This window comes from Myodes glareolus, chromosome 16 (genome assembly GCF_982192425.1).
Source record: "Myodes glareolus chromosome 16, mMyoGla1.1, whole genome shotgun sequence".
Classification (NCBI taxonomy): Eukaryota; Metazoa; Chordata; class Mammalia; order Rodentia; family Cricetidae; genus Myodes; species Myodes glareolus.
Genome location: NC_142041.1, coordinates 66810756 through 66832833, shown reverse-complemented (window position 1 = coordinate 66832833; position 22078 = coordinate 66810756). Strand labels below are relative to the sequence as shown.

At 37.8% G+C, this 22078-nt stretch overlaps 1 protein-coding gene and 1 long non-coding RNA gene across 8 annotated transcripts in view; one reads left to right on the top strand and one right to left on the bottom strand.

Moving 5' to 3' along the window:
* The window catches only part of LOC125391409 (uncharacterized), a 66159-nt gene that overhangs the window by 14050 nt on the left and 30031 nt on the right, over positions 1-22078 (bottom strand). The window lies entirely within an intron of this gene.
* Il7 (interleukin 7) overlaps positions 15931-22078 on the top strand; it is a 40558-nt gene continuing 34410 nt past the window's right edge. Inside the window, exon 1 of the mRNA XM_048420753.3 lies at positions 15931-16551. Within this exon, the coding sequence (XP_048276710.1) occupies positions 16542-16551 (10 nt within the window). The 5' untranslated portion in view covers positions 15931-16541. The remainder of the gene's footprint in view (positions 16552-22078) is intronic.

Sequence of the window (22078 nt, the reverse complement as noted above, 5' to 3'; positions counted from 1 at the left end):
GTCAAAATATCATTTAAGGCTCACACTTAGCTCACAAGTCACTGTATAAAGGAACACACCACCACTGAAACCTCCAACTGTCAGGGCATTTACCAACCATATATTTTGCCATATTTTGTTATTTGTACATAGGGCATTTGTTGTCATCATGCAACTTAATTATTAGCCTTTTTATCTTTTTTTATTTATCCCATACCAGAATAAAAGCTACATAAATATGCAGATTTTCCCCCAATACCATGTTCCCACCATCTAAAATTATACATAGCATATGATAGTTAGGCAATAAATAGCCTTTGTAAATACAGAGGTATATAGAAGTTTTTATAGAAGATATTTCAAGACATTTATAGATATATACAATATAGTTGAAGATTAGAGATATATAGCCAGATTTGACCTTTTGTCTTCAGAAATTGATATCTGTGACCCTAATAATATCTGGAACACTTATTTTTAAAACAAGAACATTATTTGCACATATGGAGTTATTTTTACCCTCGTCCAGTTGTTAAAGCAATAGAGAATTCACAAAACAAGATCCGATACTGTTAAAACCAATTATTAATTGTCTCTCATATTAAACAAACAGATAAATTCTGTAGCCCTTTTAAAGTTATTTTATTTGATATTGTGGATCTCTTCCAGTTACTTTGAGAAGAGGGTTCTAACAGCTGAAGTCGGCTATAAACCAAGCATCTTCAACAGTATACCCCTCTCTTTCAAATATCTACAGGCTTCATATCACCTTTGTCTCATTTTGCAAAGGGACTATCAACATTATTACAGAATAAACTCTCTCTCTCCCTCTCTTTTCCTTTCTCCCTCCCTCCCCTCTCTGTCTTTTATAGTTGTTTCAAACCCCTTTTATTATCTTTTGCCTCTCTTCTTTCATTTATTCAGTTGATTCAGCATCCTCCGTGAGTAAGTCTGGTAGTAGTTTAGAGCTCAGCCTGAAAGCAAATTACCTGAGTTCACACACTGAGACAGACCTGTCCTTAATATATTACTTAGTGTCTCCATATCTCTGTTTCTTCTGAAATAAGAATAACAATAACATTCGTCAGAGTGAAAAGCTTCAGAAGCAGTATTGTTTCTTTACTTCTATTCTGAGCCTGTTCTCTACCGACTCAAACTTGAACTTGTGTTGTGACTCACTTTGTCCAGTTAAACACATAAGACATAGACTGAGCCTGGGTTTCATGAGGCCCTGGGTGATCCTGCCCATTCTCTTTTGAATCCTGCTATGGGATTGACTTCTCTGTAATATTGAATGCATGCTAGAAAATGGTGGAGAATACCTTAACAAAACCTAAGGGAAAATATTATCACCATGAAAGTCTGTAATCACTATACATTTCAAATGTGGGGAGATAAAAAGATCTTAAGGAAAACTTCCGAAAATATTAACTAGTATGCCTTCATGTAATACTAGAAATTCAGAAGAAACTTCCAAGTGAGTGGGAAGAATAAAATAAAATTCTTGAAAGTACCACTGAGCTAATAAAAGCATAGTTATCAGAGAAAACAGGAACTCAGACAGGTGAGCCCAACACTAACACAGGCTCTGAAGTTGAGCTGAACACTTTGTGCTCTCCTGGGGCAATAAAGCAGGAGTCAAAGCCTGGGTCCTATGATAAGAGAATACGCCAAACATTCACTGTTTTAAACTAAGAGACTAAAAATTGTCTCCTCATCCTAAGTTATAACTAAGCAAATTAATCCTTCTGTGAAATTTCAGTTTAGTCCTCACAATTGGATTATCTGTGCAATGAAAATAATTTTATGGTTGGGGTGGGGGTCACCACAACATGAGGAACTGTATTAAACAGTCACAGCATTAGGAAGGTTGAAACCACTGTTCTAACAGAAAGTATTTATCATAGTATAACTCCAATTATTCTTAAAAACTAGGTTTAAGGTCTCTATCTATCTCATAATGTGATTATATTTACTACTAGACCATAAAGAAACAAACAACCATGAGAAATGAACCAAAAAGAAATACACCCACAATACTTTATATCTTACTACAAATAGAGTTTACATTTATATGATGAACGCCTAGTCAATAAAATATACATACATGAACAAAGACACACTGAAAACAAAGAAATTAATGAAGTCACTAGAGGACACTAGTGTGAAGCCTGAAAAGACCAAACAAATGGGAATACGGTGAGGAGCATCAGAGACTCTGAGGACGGCTTCAGAAATAGGTGTCGGCTTACAGTGGAGAAGGAAACTGAAGAAATGGTAGCTAAGTTTCCAAACTGTAAAACACGCTGAACTGTAGGCTCAAGAAGATTTATAAATACAAAACAGTAACTTAAAAAATAAACTTGTGCCATAGCACATTAATGAAACACTTCGGAAACCAATGGCAATAGGAAGCCACAGAAATGGAACATATCATTTTCAAAGACTCACTATATTCTGGGACTAAATAATTCTGCCTGTAAGATTTTACAGTGCATAATCTCAGAACAGGAACTCTAATGTAGAGTAAATGCTTTCTGTGTGACAGGCTATTTCAACACCTACAGACTTCTTTCGTTGGCCAGTGTCTCACACCTTCCTCACAGGGATGTGCTCAAAAGTTAGAGGATATTTGTGTCATTTGTTGGTTTGGGGGAGTTAGGTCAATCAGGCAGTGACTGGCTTTAAGAAAACAATGTGACATTTCTGAGAACAAAGCTTTAAGAACATATGCACATAATCATGTCTTGTCAGCAAGAACAAACTATTACACTGCAATTCCTTATTCTTAAGCCTTTTCTTCTCAAGGTTAAATACGTGTAATTCTTCAGCCATTCACTCAATCGTTGGTCATCTGTGGAGCATCTATTTGCCTGACTGAATTTCAGAAGCTTATTTTTATTTCTTATTCTAGAAGGTGAGGATACATGTGTGGAAAATAAAAAAATCTCATACCATTTGAGCTATCGTGATAAGAAAATGAAAATACCTATAAATGTGTGACCTGCCAAACATAGACAAACGCTATGGAGGGAGAAGATTGTATGTGGAGCCCATGATATTTTCCACTATGTTCACTCTTTGTGGCAGAGTATAAATAAATTGGTGACAAAAATCCTTGAGATAAAGGAATCTCAGTTTATGAAAGGCTGGAGTGGAGCTTCCAAAGAGTAAAAACGCTAAGGAAGACTACTGCTATAGCCTATAAAACCAAGACTACAAAACCAAGTCCTCAGAAAAACTGAGACAGCATTTAGACACTGGCAAGTTCCAGTAAGCAATGCAAACCATCAGCCTAACCTGCAAGACAAGAAAGCCCAGTGATGCCAGTTTGCATCCCAGCCTGCCTCAGCCCAAATCCAAACCCTGAGGCCACGACAGTCCCCAGTAGGCTGGAGCCTCACTTCAGCTCACCTGCCTGACTGCTGCACTCATTTGAACTGAGTCTTCCGAACAGAGCTCATCATTTTTGGAGGATTCTTAAAACTTTTTAATTTATTATTTTTCACTATATTCAAGAATACACCCATTATTAAACCACAAGATTCTAAAAAATAACAACAGATTGACATTCTGGAACCTACTTTATGAGCTGTTTTCAAATACTTAGTTCTAATTTTGTTGTATTTATTTGTTTATTAATCTGTATGTGTGTGAATGCCATGACTAGGTAGGTCAGAGAACAGCTTGGAAGAGTTGATTCTCTCCTTTCACTATGCGGGTCACAGGTATTGAAATCATGTTACTGGATTTGACAGCGAGAACCTTCATTCATAGACCTATCTTACTGAGCATCAACAAACATCTTGAGTATTAAATAGGTATACACATCCAGGAGGAAATTTTGTAGAAAATTCATTTTCTTCAAATGCATGTGGTAACATATTTTAGCATTTACATTACTGGCGGAGATGCACAGAGACTCATGGTTGTTCATTCATTGTGTCACAATATAAATTTATTATATATAAATTATATAAATGATCTGTTTTAGAGAAGTCTTTTCCTATGGTCTGTTTTAGAGAAGTCTTTTCCTGTGGTCATTCTATCCTGACAACATGACTGAAATATGAGTGGCATGAGATACTTTCAAAGTATTTAAAATATAGGGGCATTTAAGAAGGTTAATTAGAACTAAATACAAATGTCTATTAATCAACGAATGTAGCTTGACAGTAATCAACTTACATGCATGTGATTAAAGTTGAGGTAATATTTTAATTTATAATTTCCAACACAAACTCAAAACCACCATCAAAACAACTCTTAAAATAGTTTATAAAGCATGTTTTATAGACACAGTTTTTGCAATACAACCTTCCATCTGCCAAGGCAGTTACAAAATTGTATTTACAGGGCCACCTAGAAACCACTGGCAGTCACCATAAATACTGCGGAAACCAAAGAGCTGCCATAAATCAGTGTTCCAAATAAAACCAGGCCAAGCTGAAGTGCTTTCTAGATGTGATCGCCTCCCCAGGACATGACTTCTTTATTCTTCAGAGGGAGTGGGGACATGAAATGGCAAAACTACCCTTACAGTGAAAATAAAAACATTCTAGCTAATGGTAATAGCAGTAGTAGTAGTAGTATTAAAAGGCAACATTTGAATGTTATATGTAGGAAGCATTTTCATGTTTAACTAATTGTCTTTCTATTATCAGGCTTATAGTAGTTCATCTTTTTATTACAGAACATGCAACTTATATATAAACACACACGCAGAGAAAGAGTTGATTTTAGGACTACCTGCACACAATGTTTTTAAAAAAGCCTTATAATATCATTATCTATTACAGTTTTTAAGTATTTATAGTTATTAAACACAAGGTACCAATTATCCTTTACATTAGACCTTTGTTTTGAACATAATTTTATATGTTAGTTAACACTTTGGTATCAGATAAATATGCTGTAATAGTGAATTTGTCTTTCAAATATAAGACAAATTCAATGCCTTTTAAAGGTGGAGTCAATTCACATTTTAGATTACCAAGAGGTGAGATGGTCCACCTAATCTATACTCTAGTTTCCAGTTGATAATGTCAGAGTGAATGATTGCATCCACCTCTCATGTGATATGTGATACTCTTATTGATCCCTAGGGTGTTCAAGTACTGTGCTAAACACTGAGTGTACAACCACAGACAAGATGGCTGTCTTATTTTGAGAACTGTGAAAGTTTACTAATATGGCTTGCACAGCAACCAAAACCATCTATCTAGTCAACAGATATGTATTAAATACATAATGCAAGACAAACCCTTAATATATATCACAAGCAAAGGAGAGGGTTAGTTCTCCAAGTACATTACAATGTGGAAAATTGCAAAACAATCAGAATATAACCGATAAACACTTAATAGGAAGACATGACCTGTTACATATGATGACCATAAACAGATTGCACCCAAGGAAATAAAACTTAAGTTTAATTTTAAGGATAAATGAAATAGATCTGTTGACTAAAAGACTTTTATGAAGATTTAGCATCCCAGTGACAGGAGAGGGCATAAGCCATGAAATATATTGTGTGCCATGAAGTTCCAGGAGAAGCACAAACTAGAAACTGGAAGCCCCTGAAAAAGTGACAAGTGTTTTCTAAAACATTTTAATTAGAAAGGTTTGTGTGTGTGTGTGCTGCTCTTTTTCTTTTCTTTTCTATTGTTTTCAATGTTACACATTTTTCTCTGCTCCCCTTACTTCCTTACCCCTCCCTTTTTACCATCTCTTATGACCCCCATACTCCTAATTAACTCAGAAGATTTTGTCCTTTTTTCCTTCTTATTTAGATCCATGTATGTGTCTCTTAGTGTCCTCACTGTTGTCTAGGTTCTCTGGGATTGTGAATTATAGGCTGGTTTTCCTTTGCTTTATGTCTAAAAGCCACTTATGAGTGAGTACATATAATATTTGGTTTTTTGCGGGGGGGGGAGGTCTGGGTTACCTCACTCAACATAATGTTTTCCAGATCCATCCATTTGCCCACAAATTTCAAGATGTCATTACTTTTTTTCCACTGTGTAGTACTGCATTGTGTAAATATACCACATTTTCTTTATCCATTCTTCAGTTGAGGAGTCTCTAGGTGATGTGGGATATCCTTCTGTGTATGTGTTGCTTTTATTGGATAATGAATAAAGCTGTTTCAGCCAATGGCTTAGTAGCTAGGTGGGAAATCCAAACAGAGATATATAGAGAAAGTAGGCAGAGCCAAGGAGATGCCATGTAACCGCTGAAGGAGAAAGATGCTGGAAAACCTTAAAATTAGGTGACAGCCTCATGGAAATACATAGATTAATAGAAATGAGTTAATTTAAGATATAAGAGTTAGCCAGGAGTATGCCTAAGCTATTGGCAAAGCAGCATGTGGGAGGAGGGGTCTCTTGTTCTTCCTGGCCATCCAGAACCAAAGTAACCACACAGAAACTATATTGATTAAAACACTGTTTTGTCCCTTAGCTCTAGCTTCTTATTGGCTAGCTCTTACATATTAATTTAACCCATCTCCATTAATCTGTGTATCGCCACATGGCAGTGGCTTACCAGGTTTCAGCATGTCTGACACTGGCAGCTCCATGGTGTCTCCCTGACTCTGCCCTCCTCCTCCCATGCTATAGGCCAAGCCAGTTCTTTATTCATTAACCAATAGAAGCAACACATAGACAGAAGGACTTTCTACACCAGCAGAGTTGTAATTAATATAATTTCTGTATGATTATTCAGGTATGAGTGGCTGGGAATGAAAGAACATTCTCTGGTTACATGTAGGTTGTTTCCACATTCTGACTATTACACATAATGTTGCTATGAACATATTTGAGCACATGTCCTTGTGGTGTGAATGAGCTTCCTTTGGGTATATAACCCAAAGCGGTGCTGTTGGGTCTCGAGGTAGCACAGTAGCCTACACAATGGGAAAAGATCTTCACCAACCCCACATAGGGCATAGGATTGAGCTCCAAAATATGCAAAAAAAACTCAAGAAAGTTGACATCAAAAGAACAAATAATCCAATAAAAAAATGAAGTACAGTCCTAAACAGACAAATCTCAAAAGGTTGAAAGACACCTAAGAAAATGCTCAACATCCTTAGCCATCAGAAAAATGCAAATCAAAACAACTCTGAGATTCCATCTTACACCTGTCAGAATGGCTAAAATCAAATGCATTGATGACACATTATGCTGGAGAGGATTGGGGTAAGGAGATCACTCCTTCATTGCTGGTGAGAGTGCAAACCAGAAAAGTCCCTTTAGATATCTGTATGGTGATTTCTCAGAAAATTATAAGTTTTATAGACGAAAACCTAGCCCAAGGCAGCAACACTTAATGAGAAAGGATAATACCAGCAAATAGTGACCACCAGAGGCTAGAGGAGTTCCTTTCACTGTTTCCTTGTTTAGAACCAGGGCGATAACTGCAGCTGAAGTGCACACTCGGGAAGGGCATAGAGTGAGGAGAAGGAGGTAGAAAGAGTGCATGTTTGCATATGTTGAGCTTAGAACTCTCTGGGATGTCTAGGCATAGCACACCCTAGCTTGTTGGAACCACCCATGGATGACTAACCTATGCACCCATGGATGCAGAAGGTAGCTTACATGTAAGGCTGTGGTTAAAGACATCAGTGAGGATCATGTGACACAGAAAGGGCATCAATCAATTATGGTGCTAGAAGCAGTTCTGCCGAATGAAAACATCATAGTGGATAGGCAGACAGAAAAACATAAATAAATAAATAAATAAATAAATAAATAAATAAATAAATAACTAGAAGTATAAAATTGGAATAGTTTAGGAATGTGACATGGAAACGAGGGGTAAGGACTCAAAAAAGATGGGGTATAACATGCTTCATTCATGTTGAGTAAAATCATGTAAAAAAAAAAAGAGCATCAAAGATAATTTAAAAGACTGTATCCAAACTAACTGATCTGTAATAAAGTGTTAGTTTAAAAATTATTGGTCCTCTACAAGTCATATATCTAGTCACAAAAAAAGATATTTATATACACATATGGGGAAGTATTTGCAAATTGGGCTCGAAAATGTAAAGCAGAAGAAACTTTGCATGCAAAACTTCTGCTGCCTACATTTCTGTGTAACTCACAATGAGCCCGTCATGCAACTGACTAAATAACCATTAAATGAAATATTGCCATTTAAGTCACTTTAGCATAGAACATTTTCATATTACATATGTCTTTTGGAGGACGCTACAAGAAATAAATTAAACATAATTTCAACTCCCCTTAGAAGTTACGGTTTGAAATAATATTTGTATTTATAATCTATAAGAGCTGCATATGCATCAAGTGTTAAAATAAGTGGTTATGTACAACAGAATATAATTGAGATAGAGTCAATATTTTCAGAGGAAGAAAGTTATGACTTCATGAAAATTAAGTGAAAAAAAAATAGTATATGACAGAAGCATCTAGTAATAAACCCTAACAGAAACCGAAGTCCAATGTAATGGGCATCCTGAGTTCCACTTTCATTATGTGGATTCTTTCAAATAAGACCAGGAAACAACATGAAGCAGCATCTTTATTCCCAAACAGAGAAATGAACCTGATAAAAGAAACACAAGATGACCGAAGTCCCTTGTATGGTTATAGTATATTTAGAGTTGTCAAGTAATTCACAGGCCAATGAAAGGTGTTAATATCAACAGTGTGTGTCTTTGCTGTATGGTCTTTATTCCTATGCACTATCAGTACAAGAAGGGTACAGAGAGGCTGTTTCGGCACCTCCTTGGAGGTAGGAGAGACCAGAGCCTTGGCAAGAGGGTCCCCCACAAATGCATTACTGTTTAAGTTGCTGTTTAATTCCACAGGAGAGCAAAGTTCCAGTTAATTCTATTTGCTGAAAGGCTGCATTGAGTTAGCTGCACTTCAAGAAAAGAAATGGCTGGAATCCAGACACTAAAGAGGTATGCTTTCAACAACGGGTTCGTCATGGACTTTTATCTCTTTTGGCAAGATGAAATTCAATAAAGATCTCATTTAAGAATAATAATAACAATAAAGAAATAATTGTACCAAATCTAATCTAGGCCAATAAGACAAAAGATTTTTAAAATAATCTGGGGAATATTAAAGTCATAAAAGAATGCTGTAGCTCCTGCCCAGATTGAAATACCAGCTTCAAAACTCAGAATTTAATCAGACTGACGTCAACTGTTACGTAGATACCAAGAACTTTTTTTTTTAGCTTTTTTTCCTTTTAAGTTCTTAAGAATTCTCTATTTTGTTGCTTTTTATTTGATTTGGTTACATTTAAGTTTTATTTTCAGAATCTTTGGTTTAAAAAAGGGCTACTACTAGCAAATGCTTGCAAATGCCTATAGTGTAGGGCATTGGATTATTCTTGTCTGTTCAATAAACCAGTATACACAATCATGTTTGATTTATTTGCTATTTAACTGTTTTAGGCTAATTTTAGGACACACAGCCATGTAAAAAAGCAGAAGATAGGTATATAAAAGCTCACATAAATCAAGTAGATGATTATGAAGCAAACAAAATATTTGTTTTTGGTAAATGGCTTCAAATTTCATAAAATTTGTTTTAGAAATTTAGTAATCTGGTTTAGGTTACAATTACCATCAAAGATATCACAGTTTTTTATTTTTCTTCTCTTTTTATAATAATATTAATTTCTTTTATTTCAGTCCTGCCCCCAACCTGCATCCTGTGCCCAGCCTGCCCAACCAAGTTGAGACCTCACTTTTGACAAACAAATTATTTAAAATTTACCTTTGTGTGTGTGTGTGTGTGTGTGTGTGTGTGTGTGTGTGTGTCTGTGTGTGTGTCTTTGTGTGTGGAGGTATGTTATATGACAGCGCTTGTGTAGACCAGAGGCCCCGAGCTGTCAGTACCTGGCTCCCTCCTTTTCTGAGACACTCTCTTACTGCCTCCTTATGTGCACAGCCAGGCTCTCTGGCTCATGAGTTTCCACGGGATTCTCTTGTCTCCGTTTTCCTTCTCATCACAGAAGCACTGGACACAGGCCCCCATTGTCTATGAACCCCAGCACAGGTTCTCAAACTCTCACATCAAGAATTTACCTGTTGGCCATCCCTGCAGCCCTAGATGGCAATAAAGAATTTAGAGAATGAAAGGTATACAAGTTAACACCTTAAAGGAAGCAAATCACACACACACACACACACACACACATCACAACAAATATAAAGAGGCATGACTAGAAAACTTCTAGTTAAATATCAAGATAATTACTAATTTAATTAAAGACATAGGAAATCAAAGCAAACAATTACCTCTTCATAGGACATAATAAGCCAGCATTATGTCATGCCCCACTAGCTGTCTATAAAAATTATTTTCTGTCACAAAAGCTTCAATCACTTAGTATTTCTATCTCTTGAAAATTCAGTTTGTTTTGTGTTCTTACATTAATGGCAGTTAGGGCACCAGGTAACTGACACAAATCATGGTGCACTGGCAGTACCGAAGAACTCATGGAGGTACAATATCTCTCTAGACTGCTTTACTAATGTCATTGTTGCCATATACCTAATCACTCCACATCATATATAAGAGGTTGCGATTATCCCAAGAATCTAAAGTAACGACAGATATTTTGGAATAAACCTGGTTTAATGAAGAGAGAAGAAAATCAAGCTAACCTCTAATATGACAATAAAAGTATTTAAATGATATAGCCTTCTATAATAGAGAATATTTAAATTTCTGCTAAGTGTGAGGACTGACGTGTACCAGAATCTTAGGCATATAATTGCCAGTCAGTCGTTGGGATTCCTGGATATTAGCATAACTTCACTCAGTGTTCTGATCTCTGTGATCAAAGCAGGTCAAGACTTGTTCAACTGAGGTCTCCATTTACCCACAGGCATAAATGGGTATAGCATGGGATTCTGGAAGGAATCTACTGACTCAAAGGACTCTGGACTGACTGGGATCGTAGCAGCTATCCAAGAGTGCACAACAGCACGATATCTTCAAACAGTAGCTGGACAGCACAGAAGGAAGTCACTGAGTGCTTTTAAGCAAAACATTTTCTATAATCTTCAAACTCCCTCCAAGGAAAAAATTGTTTTAGGTACAATTTCATTGACTAGCCTTATATAAAGGCAGAGATTTAAGGCATAGTCCCTTCCCAGATCCAACAGATATTGTAAAAGCCCCAATTCTCAACCACATATTCATTAGCACACAAACGAACTAAGTAAAGCAAACTTCTTACTCTATGGCTGCTCTTTCTAAAAGGTAACATGAGCAATACTTGACCAAACAATACCTGTGCCTACAGTGTCTGAGTGTTCAGGGGATATCTCAAAGCGTTGCAAAACTATTGTTACATTGCAGATTCTGGTTCTTGAAAACTATAAAAGGCTGAAATTAATCGGGAGGGTAGGAAAACTATCGGGTAAGTTTAGTTTCTCGATTCCATTCTCCCCACTATTGCAGAACCTAATTTTGCCATTTAATATGCAGATATGCTTCGACACATCTCAAAACTGAAAACTTCCTGTGCGTTCATTTGTGAAATCTGGGGCCACTGTTTTCATCATTTCCAAATATCTCTGAAAATTTCCGCACTCTATTCCCTCACTTCCATGCCCTCTAGGTAGACCTGCACTGCTCTATGTGTGTGGTTGTCTTCAGGACGAGGCAGAACAAGGGGACATGTGCTCCAGTCACCCTCTTACTCACACTCGGTGGATTTGGGAGATACTTATTACTATTTTGAAAATGCATCCTCCTTTGTTTTATGAAGTTCTGACTTTCCTACGTTGCTGCCATTGTGTTGGCTTTGCTGGTGGGCACACATTTTGTTCCCGCACTGACTCAGCAGGGACTGTGGTACAAGGTCTTTCCCCACACATGTTATGACTTCAGTGTTTTAGCATCTACACTCATGAACTTCATTTTGTTCCCATAGCTCTAACAATCCCTGAAATGTTACATTTACTTCTCAATAGCAGAGTTCCTCATTTCTAACTGAACCTTCAGAAAAAAAATCACTTTCAGTCTTGTAGTGGCCAAAGCAGAGAGTCTTTGGCCCTATCCTTGGACTTCATTCCATTTAACTAAATATGTTTATTCTCGAACTCCAGTATGCCTTCCAAAAAATTAATAGTTTCATGGGACATTTTTACAGAGTTTTAGAAAACACAGTTTTCAGCTCCTTTTGTGCTATTGGTAAAATCTGACAAAATTAGCTGAATCTCACAAATGATGTAAAGAACAAATATGTCCTGGTTATGGGTATAATTAGAAATTTCAAACTGAATATTATCAAATCTATATGTAGTAGCATTGTCAATTTATGATTTATTCAGGAATGTAACAAGCGTTTATGACACATAAATAGATGCTTAATTACCATTTACTAATGTCCAAAATTCATTCCGTGCAAATACATAAAACTCCTATCTGATTTAAAATTATAGGTCAGGAAATTATTGCAGGTTTCTTCTTGAAAGGGTGGATTAACATTCTTATACACTAATTTCACAATAAAATGGTCTTAGACTACTTTTACTCCCTGGTTAAAATAGTGTCTCACTTTTTCTTTCTCATAACACACTGAGTTATTAAATGACACATTTGACATCATTTCTTTTTCCATATCAAGCCACCTTAAAGACATACATTACTATTCGTGTGAGCATGCATCGTCAACTCAGCCTCTAAATTCATGAAGCTCAAGAAAAAGTAAAGAATCTCATTGTCCAAATATAGCTTAAAATATCTATGGCCATAACAGTAGACGAAGAATGGATCTCTCAAAACATAGGTCCCCTTCAAGCAGTGATGATTCACGCCTTTAATTCCATCAATCAGGAAGCAAAAGAGACCTGTAGATTTCACTGAGTTTGAGGCCAGCCTGATCTCCAAGACCTAGTTCCAAGATAGGCACCAAAGCTACACATAAAAAGCAAGCAAGCAAACAAACAAACAAGCAACAACCAAAAAAGCCATAGGTCCCAGAAGCTATGCATCTGTGTGTGTTTGAAATATTTACTATTTTAATCTTTTTGCCTCAAATATTAAGTCATAGAAACTTGAGGAAATGCCCTTGAACAACACAAGAGCTTAGAACTCAGAGAGCACAGTTATGTAGATAGGTAGGTGGGTGGGTAGATAGATAGATAGATAGATAGATAGATAGATAGATAGATAGATAGATAGATAGAGAAGATAGATAGATAGATAGATAAGATAGATAGATAAGATAGCTAGATAAGATAGCTAGATAAGATAGATAGATATAGATATCCTATTTGGTCAGGAAAAATGAGTATAGATAATTAGTCAAAAAAGTAAATTTTCATTGTGGATGTTGGTATATGCATGGAATCTCAATAGTCAGGAGGCTTAAATAGAGAGTGCCCGTTCAAGGCAGGCCTGGGCAACAGAGAGATTAATAATTGACTATTTGATTAATGATTGTAAAGTGTAAACGTTAAAAAGATATTCGCTAACCTTAATAATTTTCTCTCTTAAGTCAGCATCCTATCATTTATTTTAGTATTTCCTATTTCTCAGTGTTAATCATTTTTTATCACTGTCTTATTTTTTTTCTTCTTCTCCTCCTCCTCCTTCTTCTTGATGATATTGGGGATGGAACCTAGGGGTTCCTGCAAATTAAACAAACTCTCAATATTGTAGCTATACCCCCAGTCCTCTTTTTACTCTGTTATTTTTAAGGACATACTCTCATTAATTTAACAAAGCAGGAACTGAAAATTTACTTCTCCTGCCTTCGACTCTTGAGTAGCTGGGATTACAGGTCTGCACAACCAGGCCTGGCTTCCTACTTCACTTATTCCACCATCAACATTCTAAAACTTCATAAAACACTTATCCTTGTCTATCAATATGTTCAGTGTATACTGTAAAGCAAACAACTGATTTAGGAATCTGTATTGATTCTTTCAGAATGACACTAATTTTCTTAGAATCCTCCTATAATACGATATGGTTCAATGGTGTTCATTTAAAAATAACCTTTAAAATTCCAAATGTTTTTGAAATATTTTCTTCAGAAGACACTCTTACCACTTAAGAACAAACAAAGTCCTATAAAAAAAGTGATTCTCCTCTCCTGGCCCTCTGTTTTCCCCTCCTTCTCCTCAGGATTTGCCTACGTACCAGTATCGTTCTGTCCTTTTTTATGGTGACTGCACCAGGAAGGAAAACAATTTCCCCTTTGGTTCATTGTTGATAGACATTCTTTGACTCTAACCCCAAAAGCTGAACAGCATAAAGGGAGAAGGGAAAGCTCAGAACAAGAACAGCTTGTTACAGTTTCTACCCCAGGGCCAGGGAGTTTCGTATTTTTATCACAGACCTAGGCATGTTTATGGAATTAATCTTTAACAGTCGCTACAACCTCTTCTTTTTCTACTTCCTAAGTTTCGGTGACAATTTTGGAAGTGTGTGGGTTTTCCCACTCGGCCTGGTTTCCTGATTTCATTTGCCACCTCTCCCCTGTTTTCCTTGCTTCCTCTGCCTGCTTTTGTGGACATCTTTATTGTCCTTCCTTGAAGCATTTTCTCACTGGCATAGTGCTTGTCACACAGCAATATTGGATTCTAGTCATATCCCAGGTAAACGACATCAGTGGAGTGGAGCTGTCTGGAGAACATGAGAAAGGCCAGTGGCTGCAGTGAAGATGAGTCAGGTCCCAAGAGAACAGAGCCCAACTCATGAAGGAACGCAGAAACAGGGCGCAGCGACAAGGAAGAGTGATCAGGGTGTATTATGTGAAATTTCTAAATAATCAATAAAAATATTAGGTTAATAAAAATTATATATGCACTCAAATTCCCCAATGCTATGAGAAAGATGAAAGGGCAGTTGTAGGCCAGAGAAACTGTGGAAACCTCTTTAATCAGCCTCTGTAGTCACCTGGTAACATTTATTTGGGAAGAGCACTAACTACATGAGTTTACAGATCGAATGTGAACGATAAGAGTACCAGCAGAATGCACAGCCAATTGCCCGGTTTGAACCTCTTCGTTTCACACTCTAGCACAGAGCCGGTCCCTTCTCACTCCTTCCCCTGTGATTCTTTTCACTGTTACACCACAAGAGAGTTTGAAGCTCTCTCTGAACCAGCTATGACTCTGATCTTGTTCAGATGTCAGTTTAGGAACCACAAACTCCAGAAACCTTCCCACGACTCCTTAGAGACTTAAGGGCATACCCACCACTCCAAAGTCACCTTCCTTCTAAATATCCTAGTGTCTACACTGCAGGTTTCATGGACTTTTCTTACACAGGGGATGATGGAAGCAGAGTCTTTGAAGCCAGCCTGCAGAAGGATTTTGTCCTAATTAGGCCAACTATGCTAACTTAGCTCTGTTGAAGGAAGCCTCTGTTCCCACATCTGTCTTTGAACTGCATATAAGAAAGTGGTATGCCTCACAGAAAGCTTCGGATGCCATAGCATATGTAAAATGCCCAGCACAGTACTGGCATAGAGCAGATGCTAGATAAATGGGAACCATCAGCGAGATCTCTGATCTTTCCTCCTGTTGGTTTGCTCTATCCACCTTCACCTGAGCAAGGTCTGTGCTGCTTATGAGAAACAGCAGTAAATTAGAAATCACCTTAGTGACTCACACCTACTACAAAAAAAATTTTTTTTCAATAAAGCAATCAAGATAGATAGTTTATTAGTCATGTCAGGTAAATGCACCTGTGAGGGTTAGTTAGCAATTACTGAGTAACTTCTACGTCCTCTACCTAACGAATTTTAATTTTCTAAAATACCACTGACCAACTATACTAGGTGAGCTCACAAGAATTATTTTTCCTTAAAGTCCCACCTGAGCAGGTGCATTGCACAGAGGACAAAAAGGAAAGAAACTAGTTAGAGAACTTGGAGGGGCAGAGGGCGTGACCCTCTTAATCGTTCTTCACTTCCTTTTTTTTTTTTTTTTTTAAGATGACTTGGCAACGTCCGCCACATCAGCGGCAGAAGCAGCGACGCCTCCTCAGTGGAACTGACTTGCAATAGCGAGCCTTCACACTGCTGCACATTTGCGGCTTCTGTGGACATATTATCAACCGGGGTTTTTAGCTCCCAGTCTCCCAGGCTTGCCAAAGCGGTTAGAAGTCATTTGGAAAGCCTTTTAGCCGAATCTCTCTGATCCAGAAGGCCAGCTGGCTTCTCCTGAGGTACTTTCGAAATTTGCAGCGATCACTGATCCTGGTCCAGGTGCATGGGGAAGACGCTAAGGGTATAAAACCCAAACATTGAACCTGAAGACCCAGCGCAAAGTAGAAACTGAAAGTACCCTGCCTACTCTGCCGGCAGAGCCTACGGAAGTTATGGCAAAGTCAGAGCGCCTGGCCAGCGGGTGATGCATGCGGCCTCTCCTGGGATGGATGGACTAGGCGCGGCGTGGGTGAGAGGAGCCAGCTGCCGAGACTGTCCTGCCCAGTACCGGCGTGCGGCCACTCGGCGGATGACCGGGGTCCAGGGCGTGATTATGGGGGTTGAGAGCTCGCTCCTGCTGCAGTCCCAGTCATCATGACTACACCCACCTCCCGCAGACCATGTTCCATGGTAAGCGCTGCTCTCCGGTGCGCACGTAGGTGCGCCTAGCGCGCCGGGGACTCTGGGACACTCCGGGACGCGCAACCCGCCCCCGCACGTCCGGGAATAGCCCGGCCTTGTACTTTGGACCGGCTGGGAGCACGGCCTCTCCCATGGTCAACTACTACCCGCGCTGAGCTCGGTGGCCCAGAGACATTGGCACCTGGGCGTACAGCCCGGGGCAGGCGGGGAGGAGCCCTTCCTGACGCCGGCTTTCGATTCCCGGACCCAGAGACCTAGTGCAGGAGTCGCCCCGCGGTGGCCGCCTGCATCAGGTCTCACTAGTCAGTGGCTAACAGTCACACTCTGTCCCTAGTCAGCGACATGCCCTAGCAGCCCTTACCCGTTTCCTGGCTGCGCAAAGTTACTCACAGGATGCCTATGTTCAGGGAGTCGCTGGGCTCTGGTAGCTCACAACTTCATGCAGAATGAAAGAGTCGCTCCCGAGGATGCGCTTTTAAACCCTAAAGGACAGATCACTGGAAAACCCCTCTTCTTCCCTCAGTAATTCTGGGAGTTTCCGACCAAGGCTGTATGTTGTGTTGTTTGCTGGGAACACAAGTCCTGTGGCTGGAATTGCAAAAAGCCAGATTTCCTCCCTTCTACATATTTGCTACAAAAGGGAGATAGGACTATAAGTATCTATGAGTACAAATCCTTAGCACCTTTATCAGTCTAACAGGTTTGAAATAAATAATGCTTGAAATAAATAAGGACTTAAAATGGACAAAAGCAGAATTGACAGTGGCTGGAATCCACTTGTAGCTAGAACTAAAATAAATAAACAAATGCTGACAAAGCATAGATGAGAACAGAATGGAATGTGAGGAGAGAGAATCTACTCGAGGAAATGTTTTCCAGTAAATACTTCCTAGAACCTGCTAGGGTGCCGGAGCAGGGAGCCTGCCCAGTGCTGTTCCTTCCGATGCTCTGTGCTGTTTCTTTCCAGGCCACTCCTTTGGGTTCTAATATTTTCCATCCTTTAGGTATTAGAGAACCAAGAACTGGGCATAATGGAGTAGTTGTCAGAAACCAAATAAAAGGTGTGGAGACCGGAGAGACTATGCAAGGAAGCATGGATGTACTCTCTGTGAGGGTGCCCTCCAGGAGTTTAATCACAACCAGAACGCTGTCCCTGTTTCCTTTGCAATGCCCCTGCTTCTGAAATTGCTTCTTTTCACTCCTGACTTTAACCCTTGACTAACGTATGATCTGGGGAGATAAAAGGACAAAAGAAATAAGAAATCAAAGGTGTATAATTTAAATATGGAGGCTTAATTTCCTGTTCACATTAGTCAAGCATCATAAAGTGTGAGTAAACAGAATATGAAAATGTTTATTTAATTCTTGCGTTAAAGTGAGTGACTTTCTTTATTTTTGTTTCAAAATGCATCCACTAGGAGCTTAAGCTCCGTTTTGGCTGTGTGCTGTGCTGTTCTTTGTTTCTACCCTGCTTCTTTGGGCAGTAAGTAAAGGAAGATTCACTATTTGACCTGCAGTTGTGCTGCCTCACTTAAGAATTTTATTATACATTTTATTTGCTAATAAAGTGCAGTCATAAGAAACACAGAATGACTAGGAATGAATAGGAAGCTTTAAGAGCTCTAAAGGAGAATTAGAAATTTCACATCACTGTGTATACATCTTAAATAAAAATGGAAAATTCTTTCATAGAACCAATGCGCATGGCCCACAGGTATGAAGTGTTTTTATCCTGACTCTTGGCAAATAACTTTATACTATGTCCAAATAGTTACTGTTTTCCTTGAAATGAGACCAGATTCTATAGCTTCAGAGCTTCATCAGGAAGTACCTTGGTTTTGTTTATGCAGAAGAAAGTAATTTTTTTTACTTCTTTTGACTATCTGTACATGCAGTTACCATAATAGGAAGTGCACTGAGTAGCTGAAAGCTGGATTCCCAGACAAGTCAACCTTAGCATGTCAGATGTGACTCCTGGCTTCTCCTAGGAACACTATTTTGGAGAATTGTTCTCTGGGCTCCAGATTCTCCACTGTAAAATATGAATGACCTGTATGCATGAACATCACAAAGTGACTGTAGAATTGAATTCTCTGTTTAAATAGACTTATAAAAGGACATTCAGTGAACACTCCTTCAAAGTGGATGGGAAAAGCCCCCAAGGCCTCAACCCTAGACAAAGGATTGCAGGCATCCAGAAAATGCTGAGTGTGGGAGAAATTATCTTCCCCAGGGAAAAGCATGCCAATTGTTTATCCCAATGGTCAGCCTGTAAAACACACACACAAATAAGATTATAAAGACTAAGCAGGTAGTGTTTATGTTTTTAGGAATATATATGTATACACAAACATAGATACCAACAATGAGAAAAGAAGTTGTAAATTTGAGATAGAGTAAGAAAGGGTATACAGAAAGGTTTGGGGTATGAAATGGATGGGAGAAATAAAATTATTTTGCAATCTCAAAAATATAAAAGTAACAGTTAAGGAAACTGATAAATGACTGGATATGATGGACTGAAGACGCCAATTTATTTATGTTCACTTTGACCTCATAACTTAAGCAGCTGGAGATCGAATGTATTATTTGGCTTACATTAGAAACCAACAGGAATTTTTCGACAGCTATCATTCTGGTTTAACCAAATTCCCTACTGAAAACAAATTCTCCAGTTTCAAACCCTTCGGGAGATTTAAAGACAATCCTACAAGCCACTGCATGTCTAGTATTGTTGCTCCAGTTTGTCTTATCTGTGACCTAATGAAAAGTTCAGACTTAGAAGTGTGCTATGAAACCAAAAGAAGCAAGATATGGCAAATACTGAATTCCTTTCCCATTGAGGCAATAGTGTGAGAAACACCCTCAAATCAGAAAATCCAAATTTGTGATTGTGCACGTATTTGAAAGAAACAACTGGAATTACAGAAGAAGGTGCACAGTATTGATGATAGAGCCAGGAACCTATGAGACAGGCATCTTGGGCCCTTTTGTTTATGGAATTATGCTCAGGGCAACTTAAATGTAAAGGGTTTCTCTATTTGGATTATAAAATAGAATCTTCAAAGTTAAAGTGTTTGAGAGATGAGAGAGAAGATAGATACATTAAGAGATCATTGAAAGTTTGAGATCAGGTACAGAAAGTTTAAATGAAATTCAGCACTTAGTCCATTGTCAGATCAAGACGAAACCCCCAATTATCTATATTTTAAATTCTTCTTGGTCTGTCAATAGCTACCTTGCTTAATTGTAAGGATCTACAGAAGATGAGTTGTATTTTAAGAATAGTTTTTTAATTGAAATTTTCACATAGCACACATGTGCAAAAAATATCCCACCAAACCAACACTGTAGAGCATTGACAAAATGCTGTCCAGTGAACTGTAAGTTCATATGAATCTGAGAAGTACAGTATTACGGAAAACTGGCATGAAGAAGAAAACTGGTAATCTTATAAAATAAAACAAAGTAACTTACTAAAACACAGAAAATGGACCTTTGAAATAAGATTTAAGTATAGATGCAAATTAATCTCTTTATTAATAACATTGTCACACTCTTCTTTGAGTTCAAGTGACATCCCCCATCTCTCTGTCTATTCCTCCCAAAGCTTAAGTTTTGGAGGCCTGTAAGGCCAAGGATGAAATAAACAGCATGCTGCTATAAAAACTTTTATAGGTATGATAACATGTGTTAATAATTAATTAGTGTTTATCCTGGATGAAAAAAGGTAACAAGAGAAGAGTAGATGGTTAATATTCTGGGGAAGTGGCTTTCAGTCAGAATACCAGTGTGATAATATGCTATCAAGTGACTGTGGGCATTTTCAAGTCAAAGCCCAATGAAGTAGAAGACTCAGGTTAACATCTAACCTTAGCAACAGTTGTTTGTGTGCTACAAAAAGTAGGCTAACTTGAAGGTCTCTCTTTTGTTATAAATAATAAAATATGTAGCATTTACTTATGTATGTACATATATAAATAGATTATCATCTGTGATAGATACATAAGAAGGTAGATGATAGATAGATAGGTAGATAGATAGATAGATAGATAGATAGATAGATAGATAGATAGACAGACAGATAGATAGATTTACCTAACAGTCCCTGGCTCAGTAGTCCTATTAAAAGTACCTAAGATCATAATCTTTGATCTGAAATGAATTATTTAGTGGAGAATTTTGAATAGATTTCATGTCTATTCCTGGATTATTTTCTGAGCATATTAAGTATTAGTTTTATATAAATATGGGAAGCTATGAGTTCTGTGGTTTTGAAATTAAAATATGATTACATCATTTCCCTTCTTCCCTTTCCACCCTTCAATCTTTCCTATTTCCCCCATCATGCTCCTTCAAATTCATGGCCTTATTTCCTTTGTTACTTCATTCACGTACACACATATGGGGGGAAGGAGGAGAAATAGGGAGATGGGGGAGAGAGATATTTATAAATATGTAAATACAACCTGCTCATTCTGTATGTGTCACTTGTATATATAAGCTTTCAGGGCTAATGACTTTGTAATGGATAACCAATTCAGGGGTGTGGGCTCTTAGCATGCCTTAGTTGCCTGTAGTTCTTTGTCTATGGTTGAGGTTCTATGAGTTTCCATAACTTCTACTGAGCCCATTTTCTCTATTTGTAAAAAAACATGGGTCACTTAGAGCATAATTTATGGTAAACACTTCTGACTTTTTAATATCATTGGATAATAGTATAATATACGACATCTTTATGGTTTACTTTACAGTCTTTAGGCTGCTGTCAATGTCAGTTCCCTGGGTTTAGAGAAACAGTGTTTAGACAAATAGAGAAGATGCACATAAAATGCTGAGCACTAGATGTTATAATGCTAATTTGCTTTTGCACGGTAAGTATGTCGTTAACACAACCAAGTTCATGTAAATATGAAAGCAAGATGTGCAGACTTGTGAATAAATATGTTGGTTTTAATATTTCTAGGTAACACCTGGTTTGCATCTTAATTATTTACCCTGGGTGATTTAAAATTTTATTCCTTTTAATTGGACAGTTGACTCTAATTGTCAAGTCTTACAAAAAGCAATCATAAACCATCAGCTGAGAAGGCATGCGTCTATTGTTTGAGCTTTTCCTACCATGAAAGGAATTAAGAGAGAGCATTCTTGAACAGAATCTAAGTATTTGTGAAAATATATGCATAAAATTATAAAATATGGAGAAGAGTCTTCAAACACAATTTAGCATTATCAGAGTTTGGGGAAGGTTAAACTCTCTAAGATTCCTCATAATAATAATGAACCACCATAGTGCAAAACCAAAGGGGTACCCCAACATCACTTCCTCCAGAAAAGAACTGGATTTGCCTTCACGAGGGCTATAGTTCTGTATTAATAAGCATTCACATGGCATCTTTCATATATTTTAAATAATGTTTGACTTTAAGAAACTGTAGAGACCTTTTTTGTTGTAAATATGTTTTCTTTCAGTGATGTTTGCTACAAATTCCACTGACAAAATTGTCACACTCTC